Raw genomic sequence first — 14,303 nt, forward strand, 5'->3', positions numbered from 1 at the left:
TGCGAATACATGACATAGATACAGCATTGTACAGCACACAGAACCCAAGCGACTCAATCACATGTTTCTATCTGCTCCCAGCCTTGAAAAAAAAAAATGGGAGACCTTAGAACTTGAATGCATCTCGGAAAATATCAAATTTAACTAACTGGTTTAACAAAACAAGTTCTTTGGACAACCGTACAATAAAAAAAAGCTCTGTGGGCTTATTGACGGACAACTTACTGAAATAAGAGTTGCTTTGAAACGTAATACTCAAAAGTCCCTGATATATGTAGCAGAAGAGGCAGAAATTTCTAAAGTGTGTGCAAGATGGGATACAAAACTGTTGAAATTCCAGAAGCTGAGGAAGTAAAGCCCCAAGATTACAATCATAGAGTTAATTTTTGTAATTGTATGCTAGAAAAAGTACATAATGAAGAAATTGGTCCCAGATCGATTTCTTTTTCCAAATAAAGAAGTGTACGAGTATATAGTATTTGTGGACCTAGAAAAGGCATCTGACAGAGTTAATTGGAATAAACTGAGGTCCTAAAGAAAATTGACGTGAATTGGAAAGAGAGGAGGCTGTTCAGTAATCTTTATATGAAACGAGTAAGTCAGGATAAGAGAAGAAATGAGGGGGTCCTGGCAAGAAACTGCCAAGCCACATTTTTAGCCAAATTGAACTAATCACGCCATCTCATGGGAAATAATATATTTAAAATTATGGTGTCAACGGTTTCTGCAGAAAATCTAACAGATGGCTCTATTATCCGTTGTATGTTCTTGCCCTAATACTTCATGCATCTTCTATAATGGCAAGACAATGTCAAGCAACAAAGGTAGTTTGGAGAGAATGGTGCACAGGAGGAAGCTGAAGTTTTCTAATGAATCAAATGATGAAGGCAGTAATTTCAGCTCTATTCTGAATATTTGTCATTTTCTGAAGAAGAATTAACATCAAAAACTGAAATACAGTTAAATGTTGCTTGGCATTATATTGCCCTCAAAGTTTTAAATGTAGATGTGTTGATTGGACAAAGTATGCATTTCATTTCAAAAAACATGTTTCTAATTGCTTTTTCTTTATTTATTTAAAGTGATGATACTGTCCATTAATGTCTAACGTTTTGTTCCTTTTATTACCTTATGTGAGTCAAGATATTCTTAAATTTAAAATTGTTGCTTGGCATTTTCTTGCCTTAATTTTTTGCAATATGTTGCTTGGCATTCTCTTGTCCTAAATATTTAATATTTATATGAGTGCATTACCATATTATTGAATTACCATCAAGTAGATTTCTGAGTAGTATGAACATGTGAACTAATTTGACTTTTATAATACGGTATTTTATTACTCAAACAAAAATTCATTATTAAAATATTGTTTCAAATATATCAGTAATACATTTCCCTCAAGATGACAATAGACATATTTTGCCACGAGACGAAGAAAAAGAGTCAGCTCACGGCAGATTTCCATTCAATAGTCCTGAAAAACACCTACATTCTAGAGGACGAATGAACAACAGCAGAATGAATATGAAGTTTGAAGAGGTTTCTTGGAAGAAAGGGAACGCAAGTACCATGACTGTAGACAGAAAAATGTGGGACCTGTGAAAATAAAGAAAATAAAACTTACAGATGTAATGAAGCTAATGGAATATGTACCGCGAATCCACCATGGCTTTTACCTCAACTTGATATCTGATGATGATGGTGATGATGGGGAATATGATGTGGAAGATGTATAGGGTATTTCAAAAGTCAGTTCAAACATTAAACCCCTATAAATATTATAATATTTGAAGTAGGGAAAAAACAAAAACATTACAGTGTTGGACAAACAACGGGGTTTACAAAACATTGGAAGATGTCCGCCATTCTCTTGTTCAACGTACAGCTTCTGTCTGCGACACCATGCACAGCATTTTGCAGATAACGTCTTGAAATATTGGCAATTTCTTGCGAGATGGCATCTTTCAGTTGCAGTAGGGTTGTTGGATATCAGGAAAACTCGTTCTTTAAGGTAACCCCACAACCAAAAATCGGCCGGATTGAAATCTGGAGATCGCGGAGGCCATAAGATTTGTTGATGATATGGCCTTGTTAGCAGAAGAGGAGCTGATACTAAGGGATATGCTATTGAAGCTAAATGACAGCTATGAGCAGTATGGAATGAAGATAAATGCCAACAAGACGAAGACTATGATCTTAGGAAGAAAAGTAAATAAGGTAAACTTGCGAATTGTAAATGAGGCAGTAGAGCAAGTATATGTAGATAGTTTCAAATATTTGGGGTGTAATATAAGCAGTAACATGAGTTGCTGCCAAGAAATCAAAAGGAGAATAGCAATGGCAAAGGAAGCGTTTAATAGAAAAAGAAGCATCTTCTGCGAACTTTGGAGAAAGAACTAAGGAAGAGACTAGTGAAGTGCTTTGTGTGGAGTGTATCATTGTATGAGGCAAAACATGGACATTACGACGAAGTGAAAAGAAGCAACTAGAAGCATTTGAAATGTGGATATTGAGAAGGATAAAGCATGTGAAATGGACAGACAGAATAAGATGATGCTAACATTGAACAGGAAGAGGAAAAGAAATTGGCTGGGTCACTAGTTGAGAAGAAACTGTTTTCTGAAAGATACATTGGAAGGAATGGTGAATGGGAGGAGAGTTTAGGGCAGAAGAAGATATCAGGTAGCAGCAGCAGTAGTATCATTGTGATCATCATCATCATTATTATTATTATTATTATTATTATTATTATTATCATTATTATTATTATTATTATTATTATCATAATTATCAGCATTAGCACTATTATTATCAGTATTATCATCATCATCATCATCATCATCATCATCATCATCATCATCAGTATTAAATAGAGTTTTGTGAGACAAAAATGTTCATAAGAACACAAAAATTAAGAACTAGGCTAGGCCTTGTCGTGGCGGAGGGGCTCAGTACCTAATGATCCAGACGACCAGGTTGGGGAAGTCTGGCATTAGCCAGCTTGCCTCCGGGTAAGAGGTGAGGGGAAGCGAACTAGTTCCAATGCGGCATTTTCCATCAACTTCAGAGGCGGAAGAAGAACATGAAGTTCTCAACGGCAAAGAAGACGGAAGAGAAAACCAGCAAAAGGGAAGAGCAGTCTCGTTAACCATGTAAAGGTAACTGCTCTAGAGGAAGAAAACCTCGATTACAAATCACCTGGTCCTCCTGGAAGGAGGTTTTGCAGACGGATTGGTAGCCCACCCAAGTAAAAAATATCTTACTCGTATCTCTCAAAGGAATAGCCGGACGGACAATCATATGACGACCATTGCAAAGAACCAGGGAAAGATTAGAGAAATTTCAAAATTCTTACATGTGGCAGTATGGAATGTTAGAGGACTGACTAGCAAAGAAGAGGAACTTCAAAGAGAATTATTACGAGCACAAGTAGATGTAGCCATAATCCCGGAAACAAAGAAGAAATTGCAAGGTTCTAAAGACTTACAGCATTACATATTAATATATTGTGGAGTACCACAAAACATAAGAGCACAGTCAGGAATTGGAATAATGATTAAAAATAAATTTAGAAAGAGAAGAGATAGTTATACCCTTGTGAACGACAGAATAATTAATGTAAGGATAAAATGTGATAGAGGATTTATAACTATGTATAATAGGAATATATGCACCAGAAGAGGGAAGAAAAGAAGAAACCGAAAAATTTCATAAGGATCTCAAAAAACATCTAGACACTATAAATAAAAATGATGGATTAATTGTAGGCGGTGACTATAATGCGAGAATTGGGCAAATACCAGTTCTGAATGTAATAGGAAACAATGGAGAAGACAAATTAAATGAAAATGGAAAGACTTTGAGAAATTTCGCTACATACAATGAATTGAAAGTAACCAACTCATTTTTTCGACACAAACGAATTCATAAATACACAAGAGTTAGCAGAGAACAGAAAAGCATAATAGATTACATCCTCGTAAACAAAAAATTAGGATCACAAGTAATGGATACACGAGTGCACAGAAGTTATGATATTCACTCTGACCACTTTTTATTGAAAAGTAAAATAAAACTGCTAAAACGATGGGTTAACATTAAAAACAAAAACCAAAAACCAAAAGAAACGTTTAACGTACATCTACTCCAAGAAGACAGTATAAGGAAATTATACTGGAAACGTCAGATATGTATATCAATCAGAGAGCAATAAGTACAGATGTCAATTTAGAGTGGGATGACTTTAAAAACATAATAATAAAAGCAGCAATGGAAGCATTAGGCACAAGAAAGAAAACCAAGAGAAGAAAAGGTTTAAAGATCTGGAATGAAGATATAGCTAAACTTATTGAAGAGAAGAAGGAAAAATATATAAAATTTTTAAATAGTGGAACAGATGAAGATAAAATAGAATATAAAAGAAAATGTGCTTTGGTTAAAAGAGAAACAAGGAAACTTCAGAGAGAAAGTTGGGACAGATACATCAGCGAAATAGAACATGATATTCATGGAATGCAAATGAAAGCTTGAAGTATAATGAAATATCTAAATACATCCGAAAAAGATACAGCGGAGTTAAACAATATATCAGATGATGAATGGATGAAATATTTTAAAGGATTATGATCTCAACAGACCCCATTAGAAATTAACCAAGAAAATTACGATGTTATAAATATAGACCCTATTACAATTGAAGAATTTAATGGTATTTTGGAGACTTAAAAACAGAAAAGCTCCAGGAAAAGATGAAATTAATCTAGAATTAATTAAATATGCATCAGATAGAGTTAAAACAAGAATGTGTGATATATTTAACATATGTTGGTATACTCTAAAAATCCCTCAAGATTGGAATACGGCAATAGTGAAACCAATATTTAAGAAAGGCAATAGGAAAGATCTAAATAATTACAGGGGTATATGTCTATTGAATACATCTTATAAACTTTTCTCAAAAATAATTACGAGAAGACTGAATAAAATAACAGAAGTATTGCTGAAAGAGAATCAATATGGATTTAGAAAAGGACGATCATGTGCGGATTGTGTTTTTATAATGAAATAATTAATACAAGAAAGAAGAGAAGTCAATTTGGAAACACACTTACTATTTGTGGACTACATTAAAACGTTTGATAACGTATTAAGAGGAAAACTCTGGACAATAATGACTGAAAAAGGATACCCAAAACATTTGATAGATATGATTAAAATAATGTATAAAGATACAGCAATTGCTATAGACAATGGTAATTCCACTAGTTTTAAAATAGAAAAAAATAAACTTAGCAGTAAGACAGGGCTGTCCTCTTTCGCCGACTTTATTTAATATATACCTGGACGCAGCTGTTATAGAATGGCAAACACAGCTAAGTAAACATTTTAAACTAGGAACTACCATTTAGACACAATTATGTTCGCAGACGATCAAGTCATATGTGCAGAATCAGAAAATCAATTACAAATAGCCACACTATTGCTCAAAAAAACTATGGAGAATTATAATCTCAAGATTTCAACAAAAAAAAAAAACTAAAACAATGGCCTTTCGAGGGAAATATGCAGTTCGATCTAAAATAGTTTTAAACGATGAAATTATCGAACAAGTACAGAGTTTTAAATATTTAGGATGTCACATACCTTATAATTGGGAAAACGATATAAAAGAAAAAAATTACAAATTTCAAAGCATGTGTGGGATGATTAAAAGAACATTACAAACAAAAACAACAAAAGAAACAAAACTAAAGTTTTATAAAGTAACGGCAGTTCCCATTGTGACATACGGGTCAGAAAATTGGGCCATGAATACATCAGACAGAAGATTATTAGAAATGTCAGAGTTGAAGTTCCTCAGATACGTTGCAGGATGTTCTCTAAAAGACCATATTCCTAATGAAACAATAAGACAAGAACTCAAAATGTTTAATTTAAATGAAAAAATACAAAGTTACAAACAAAAATGGTATGAACATATTTTAAGAATGGATCCTTCTAACCTAACTAAACAAGCATTATTATACCAGCCACAAGGTCACAGAGATGTGGGTCATCCTAGAAGACGATGGGAAGACGAATTCTGAGAGCGGAACGGGCCGATGGCCTACCATGAAGATGAAGAAGAAGGAATAGCATTATAAAGAGTATAATAATTACTTATGTAGCAGAAGTTTGGGCACTAAAGGAAAAAACAAACTTAAAATTTCTTGCTACAAAAGTAGATAAAATTAAAAATACAATCAGACAAAAAATGAATATTAATTGTATAATTTTGGACTACATTAGAATGAAGCAGTTACAATGGCATGGCCAAGTAAAATGAGTGAAAAAGCAACAACTACAGAGAAGCACACTGGAATGGATACCTCAATGAGAGAGGAAGACCAAAAACAAGTTAGAAGGATGATATAAGGTGTACTATGCTATAACTACATCTGGAGAAGGTTCAGTGAAGTAACAGAGAAGAATGGAGATGGGCTATCAGAAGATGTGATTATCAATATAACAGATATATATATAGCTTCAAATACTTGGGGTGTACTATAAGCAGTAACATGAGCTGCAGCCAGGAAGTCAAAAGGAGAACAACAATGGCAAAGAAAGCTTTTAATAGAAAAAGGAGCATCTTCTGCGGACCTCTGGAAAAAGAACTAAGGAAGAGACTAGTGGAGTGCTTGTGTGGAATGTGGCACTGTATGGGGCAGAAACATGCACATTACGGCGAAGTGAAGAGAAACGAATAGAAGCATTTGAAATGTGGATGTGGAGAAGAATGGAATGTGTGAAGTGGACAGACAGAATAAGAAATTAGGTTGTGTTGAAAAGAGTGGGTGAAGAAAGAATGATGCAGAAATTGATCAGAAAGAGAAAAAGGAATTGGTTGGGTCACTGGCTGAGAAGAAACTGCCTACTGAAGGATGCACTGGAAGGAATGGTGAATAGGAGAAGAGTTCGGGGTAGAAGAAGATATCAGATGATAGACAACATTAAGATATGTGGATCATATGCGGAGACTAAGAGGAAGGCAGAACATGTATGTATGTATGTATGTATGTATGTATGTATGTATGTATGTATGTATGTATGTATGTATGTATGTATGTATGTATGTATGCATGTGTATGTTATTATTATCATCATCATTATCATCATTTATATTAATGACAGTTTGTAACACATTCTTGGAAACAACCTTATACACAAACTGAGAATTATGACAAAAATTGGTAGTATTAACTGCATGCAGTCCCAGTAACTAGGAATCTCAAAAAGAGTCCTCCTTGATGCACTGCCGTGTCGATATTACGAGGACTATTCAGAAATCAACTTCCGATTGGCTACAAAAAAAAACATGTTACAAACTATTTATTGCCTGGAAAATGTTACTGGATAGTGACACTATTTTTCAACATAGTGCCATATAAACGCCATAGCGTGGGACTACCTTATGTATTCCTTTTTCATAAAAGGATGCCAGGTTTTTCACTCTGTCCATGAGCTCCTTGTTGTCACTGAAGCGCTGAATGGCTAACCAGTTCTTCATCTTGGAAAAGAGATGGTAGTCGCTCTGCACCAAGTCTGGACTGTAGGGGATGTTCGAAAGTTTTTCATGTGTACTTGTCCAATAAAGCCTTTGTACGAGCAGCAGTATGGGGCCTCGCATTGTCATGGAGAGCAATGCGCGGCATTTGTTTTGGATTGCTCTCCAAAACATCTTTAGCATTTCACAATAAACATCTGCTGTTATTGTGGCCCAAGGCACCATAAACTCTGTCAACAATACTCCTGTTTGATCTCAAAACACCGTAGGCATCATCTTTCAGTTTGAGAATGTTTGTTTGAATTTTTTTGGTTTGTTCGAGGATTGGGTGTGCATCCACTGCTTTGACTGTTCTTTGGACTCATCTCTTGTCACGAATCTGTCCAGAAATTGATCATCATTGTTGTAACGGTGAAGGAACATGAAGGAACATTAAGGCCGAGGTCATTCTCTGAGCTTTATGCTGGTCAGTGAGATTTTTCGGCACCCATCGTTCACAAAATTTGTGGAAGTCTGAATCTTGCCGTAACAATGTCATAGAGAAATTTGTGGGACATTTTCAGACAGTTCAGAAATTGTGAAACGACATCTTTCACGCACAGTTTTTTCAATTTGTTGAACGAGTTCATCAGTCACAACTGAATGTCGTCCTTGACCTCCCTTATTGTGCAAATCTTCAAGGTCATTCTTAAATTTTCTGCACCAGTCCCGTACAGCACTATCACTCATAATGTTACCATAAACACGACCCAATCGACGGTGAATCTCAGCAGCATTAACTCCTTCTGCGTGAAGAAATAGAATAACCAAACGGACCTCAAAACTCACGGGACAGGTAATAATCGCGTTCATTACCAACAGCTGTTTCTCACAGACTACTGAACGGAAATGAGTGCACGATGCATGGGAGCATTATTACGTCTTTACTCGTGGCTACTGCGCAAGCGCCATCTTCCTGCAATGATCTAGCATTCCACAATCGACAATCGGAAGTTGATTTCTGAATAGCCCTCGTACATACAAAACTGGCAAATGAGACACATTATGATGGGAACAAAGATAAAATCGACACCATAATGCTATATTATAGAGAAAATAGAACACAGTACAAGTATGACGTCTAAATTATGACAATTTCTGACAATCATGATATTTAAACTAATAGACCAAATAAATTAGACCTTCCTCATGCATGTCTTATTTAAATGGCAGATTTCTATGAAGAGGTACACACAGAAGTGTTGTGCCCAGCGGTCTAATGCTTATTATACTATAGCCTGACAACATACATTTTAGAGTGCACAGAAACCAAATGTTCCTACCAGTCAGACTGTAGAGTGTTTTAAGTCATGTAGAACAATGATGCCATGCGAAAATAGACAACAGAAGCGCTATATTTTGAATGTTGCCTGGCTATAGTCACAAAAGTTGAGGTTTGCAGGTTCCAACCCAGCAGGGTGATGGAAGTTCACAGGCATTAAAAACCCAGAACACAGCTTTATATGAAAGGGGATTAAAGATGAAGGTCCTATGTTATACATTTATAGCACGTACAAGAACCTGAGGAACCTGTCCCTAAACAAGAGAGCTCCAAGCAAAATTTACTGACCATTTCACCCCACATCATCAGTGGCCTAAGTATACATGGGCTTGTTCTATGCCCCACCTACAATCAATATACGGTACCATAAGAAGATATTATTACAAAAACAACCCTTGTCAAAATTGCTACTTTTCAGGAGAACAATAAAAATAAATAGAACAACACATGTCAGCTGTTTCCGTACAGCTGGTGTTTATCTTTGTGGCTATTGCATCTGACATGTGTCATTTATGGAGTCTATAAACATTTGAAATAGTAGCAAATGTGTCCTTAACTCAATTTCATTAAAAGTGACTAGGGCTGTTTTTGTAATAATGTCTTCATATGTATAATTGCGGAAATAGGATGAGAATATTCACTCTGTATAATACATGTATAGAGTAAGACTCAATAAATGTTAGTAATAAACAGTGCATCAACTATTCTATATATAAGAGGTGTACAATATAACTTATTATAGAATAGTTTATACATTTGTTTATTAGTAACAGTTTGCGTTCCAGCAGTGTATAACTTTTATACATCGTGTTTAGTAAGACTGAATGTTTATAGTCTGAATATATTAGAATTATCATGCATACATATATGGTTTCAATCAGAAAAATCTCATACCTACTTGTAGAGATTTCGAAATGTATGGACCTGCTTTCTACTAAATATAATTAACAACATAGTTTTATTTTAGTTGGTAATTTAACGATGCTATATCAACTACTTGGTTGTTTAGCCATTTTCATTTGATTACCCCTCTTATATGAGCTTTAATGTATGAATTTTGGAGCACATATGCCGGATCAAACCTACTTACTTCCTGACTGCAAGGAAGAGGAGAAAATAAATTTGAATGTGTAGATTAACATGTAGAAATCAGTTAATATATAGCATGGGAAAAACATTTTTCAACTGTACCTACATACAGAGACTTCACAGCAGTAAATTTTTATTCTATATTTTTATGTAAGTATCCAGTTCATTAGATAAGCTTAAAAAAACTGAAGTGATTTGAGAACTATTACAGGTACAGTATATGAGAAAGAAATGCTGAATATACTGTTATCTTAACGCAAGTACTAGATCAACATATACAAAATATATTTGAATACCTGGGTTTTTTGCAGAGTTTGAATTTTCATAGGCCTTTTAGTGGCTGACATTATTTCGTTTAAGTGCTCCAGTTTTTCCATAGCTTCAAACAGATATAAATCTTTATCATCATAATCTTGCTGCAGGACCTAAGCAACAACAAACAGAACTGTTCAGTAACTTAACAATAGGAATGACAACCAATACACTTACTGACTATTTATTCATTCACTAGCTATATACGTGTGCTTTGCTGCACTTGTTAGAAATAAATATTATTAACTTAAATCTAGATGCAGGTTTGTAATTACTTAACAAATAATAGCCTTTTATATGTTGTAAGTAGTTTGCTTCTGAGTCATTTTCAAAGTTGTATTTAAAGCTATGAATTTAACTGTTATTATCATGCAATAATTTCTGGAGTTGTTCAGTCTATTCTACTTTTAAGACTGATACTATATTAGACCTAATAGACAATTGGTCAGCGTCTGAAATGAAATATACTTGTAAGAACTGAGGGCTCTTACTCTCAGCTGGAAGAAGACTTCTAATTAAATAATAAGCCTATGCTACAGAATAAGGTGCAACTTCGATATCTTCCCATACTACACACAGGAGAAGAATGTACTTAAATACCGGTAGTTGAAAATAACCTCAGAATTATAACACACCACTCTAGAGACATGCTGTGGTCACTGAATAAGTTATATAATTAATGAGTAACAGTTCTGCATAGTGCACAACACTCCATAATGAATAATTAGCATGATATGTGCCTTGTGGGCCACATGAAGCCCTGACCTCCACCCCACTATGTGCGAGTCCTTATATGCTCGATCACTATGGCCTACAATTAACAATACGTATTTCAATCATAATGACCTCATACAATACCAGATGAAACTATAAAGTAATTACATAATTAAAATAGGACATTTGGACCAGGGAACATACGTGTTTGGTAGAAGGATAAATCATTTAACATGTTCCTTAATTGAAATTGTATTTAAAATAATTAAAATACAATCATTTTGGTCCAGACACCACTCATTTGGTGCAAGGATTATTCCTTTAACATGTTTCTTAAATGTTGTTATACACAAAAATTAAAATAGGATCATTTGGTTCAGGGAACATCCATTATTGGTGCAAGAATAATTCTTTTACAGGCTAATTTTCTAATTTTTCTAAATTAGTCTTTAATACATTTTTAATAATCCTCCAAATTAACTCATTTTAACCTAGCCTTACCATATGGTAACGCAGTGCAGAAAGCAACATAACTTGCTTCATACCCGTCCTTAATTAATAAAACTGGAATTTTTCTTTGTGAATCCAAGCTACATGATTGGTTCTTCCTTATTACATTATGAAATCACAACTTTATTATACCAGTTGGGCAAGAGCAGCTGCGCGATTTAGATGTTGCTTTCTCAGCAGTAATTTTGAAGAGCAAAAAGAAGATAATTTATTTGTTACTTTGATTAACTTGATTGTAATGTTTGTTGTGGTATTTTACTTATTGTTGATTGAGTATTCGTGTACATCAAGCACAAGTTTACACTCCATAACATAGTTGTAGATATAATACATTGTTTCTTACGTTACCATATGGTAACGCTAGGCTAATATGTTGTCACTCATTCTTTGTGCTCTCTTGCTACTAACAGTAAAATGGAGGAGTTACAGGAAAGTACAAGCAACAAAATGAATGTTACAAACAGGTGCGTGGAAGTGCATGAGATGCTTTGGGAATTAGAAAACGAAAAATTAGAGCATTCTACATATAGCCACCAAAGCTCACCTTTGTATCTGACGAGAACTCTGCAGATGTAGAGGATGGCATGTTCGACAACCTAAGTGGAAGGAAACTGAGTACTGAAGCCGGGGTTATTTTTATTAATAGTGACAGAATAGGTGGACCAGACGATATTCCTTTCATAGAAGAAGAGGAAGTCGAAGAGTCATTTGTGATAGAAAGAGAATGATACCGTCAACATTGCAATGTGTGGAAATGGTGCAATTAGGGAAATGTAAGTGGATAAAACAGTATGTTATAACAGTTCAATCGATTTCTCCAGAGAGTGACTTTTAAAGACAGAGATGTGACAAATTTTGTTTTCTTTATACCTCCATGCCCCTCAAGTGCCTTCATGGCATGTTACGGGGATACCTTTACCTTTTTTTTTTTATAAAAATTCGCTTTATCTATGTAAAAACCGTTTTAGTCCATGTTCACATGGTTGTTAGATGTAGCTATACAAAATGCTTGGCAGCCAAGTAGAAGATCTGGCTCACCATTGAATGAATTAGAATTCAAATGGTAGATTTGAAGAAGTCAGGAGCACCCCAAAAGGCTAGGGGTGACCATCTACTTCCAAATACAGCGATATTGGAGCTACGAGATGTGTCCAAAAAGTAAGTTTCCCTGGGGCTGTTTGCAGAAATAAAATACAATTTTATGGAAAGATTTATTCGAACAGATACAGGAATTGTTGAGCTATTTTTTCAACATATTTCCACTTGAATTGAGACTTTTTGATACCGTGGTATAAACAGAGAGGTGCAAATGGCTGTCACACACTGGTTTCAATTCCAGGCGGGAGACCTATACGAGGGACAAAAGTTAATCCCACGGTGTGACAAATGTCTCAGTTCCTGTGGGAAATATGTTGAAAAATAGTTCAACAATTGCTGTATCTGTTCCAATAAATCTTTTCATGAAATTGTGTTTTCTTTCTGTAAATGCCTCCGGGTAAACTTACTTTCTGGACGTCACTCGCAGAACATCTAATTATATAAGATATGATGAAATGGAACATTAGTGATTCAGATACCCGGAGACAAAAGACAGCGATGTGCTAGTGAGAATGCCTTTCTGCCATACTGCTTTCTCAAAATTAGATGTAGGTCTCTGCAGCTCATGTCATATCATAAGAAATGTTTTACCTTACTACCGAAAGATGTGAAAATCGCACAAAAAATTAATGTAAAACGTTATGTTACGAAAATGTGTTTTGTTCATACGAGTATATTGTGACAATAATTCTATTACATATATCTGTTCAGGTATTGTGAAAGTAATTTTCTTATTTTTGTATTTTTTGTATTATTTGTATGGAGTGTCGTATTGTGTGGGGCAGAAACGTGGACATTACGATGAAGTGAAGAGAAACGAATAGATGCATTTGAAATGTGAATAAGGAGAAGAATAGAACATGTTAAGTGGACAGACACTAAGAAATGAAGCCGTGTTGGAAAGAGTGGGTGAAGAAAGAATGATGTTGAAACAGATTAGGAAGAGGAAAAGGAATTGGTTGGGTCACTGGCTGAGAAGATACTGCCTACTGAAGGATGCACTGGAAGGAATGGTGAACGGTAGTGAATGGTGAAGAGTTCGGAGCAGAAGAAGATATCAGATGATAGACGACATGAAGATATATGGATCATATGAGAAGACAAACAGGAAGGCAAAAAATAGGAAACATTGGAGAATGCTGGGTTTGCAGTGAAAGATCTGACCTTGGGCAGAACACTGAATGAGTGATGAATATATTATTTATATGCTAAAGTTCAGTTAAGTTCAATAAATTGCTTGAAAGATATTATTATAAGGTAACAACTCATTCTTTAAGATTTGACACCATAATGACCTAGCAGTTACCATATGGTCATGCCCTGTAATTCCACATATTCGCTTCAACAATAGAAAACAAAAGCATTGTTGTGTTCAATTACATCCATTTAATTAGTCTATAACGAAATAAACGAAAAACTTGACGAAAAATAATTCAGGCTTTTAAGGGTTAAGGTCAATATAGGTGGATTGTGTACAAAGATAATTTTTTATGTTGGCCTCACTGTGCATCTTTTTTCTTTGTTAAGTATATTTATTTACACTTTAACATCTGTGGTCATGTCGCGTGTTTAGAATGTGTGGGTATACCAGTAGGCCGTTTTTACTCTTGTTGAGTTCCTGTTTCTATTGTGTATTGTAGATGGTTGTGTACATGAAACTGATTATAGATTTTGATTAGTGTTTTTGGTATTGGTGACGAATCATGGCATATAAAT

General features: G+C 34.9%; 1 protein-coding gene across 1 annotated transcript in view; it reads right to left on the reverse strand.

Moving 5' to 3' along the window:
* LOC138691398 (uncharacterized) overlaps nt 1–11,311 on the reverse strand; it is a 35,128-nt gene extending 23,817 nt beyond the window's left edge. Inside the window, exon 1 of the mRNA XM_069813310.1 lies at nt 10,250–11,311. Coding sequence (XP_069669411.1) covers nt 10,250–10,330 — 81 coding nt within the window. The 5' untranslated portion in view covers nt 10,331–11,311. The remainder of the gene's footprint in view (nt 1–10,249) is intronic.
* Between the last annotated feature and the right edge of the window lie 2,992 nt (nt 11,312–14,303).

Source organism: Periplaneta americana, chromosome 16 (genome assembly GCF_040183065.1).
Source record: "Periplaneta americana isolate PAMFEO1 chromosome 16, P.americana_PAMFEO1_priV1, whole genome shotgun sequence".
NCBI classification, from domain to species: domain Eukaryota; kingdom Metazoa; phylum Arthropoda; class Insecta; order Blattodea; family Blattidae; genus Periplaneta; species Periplaneta americana.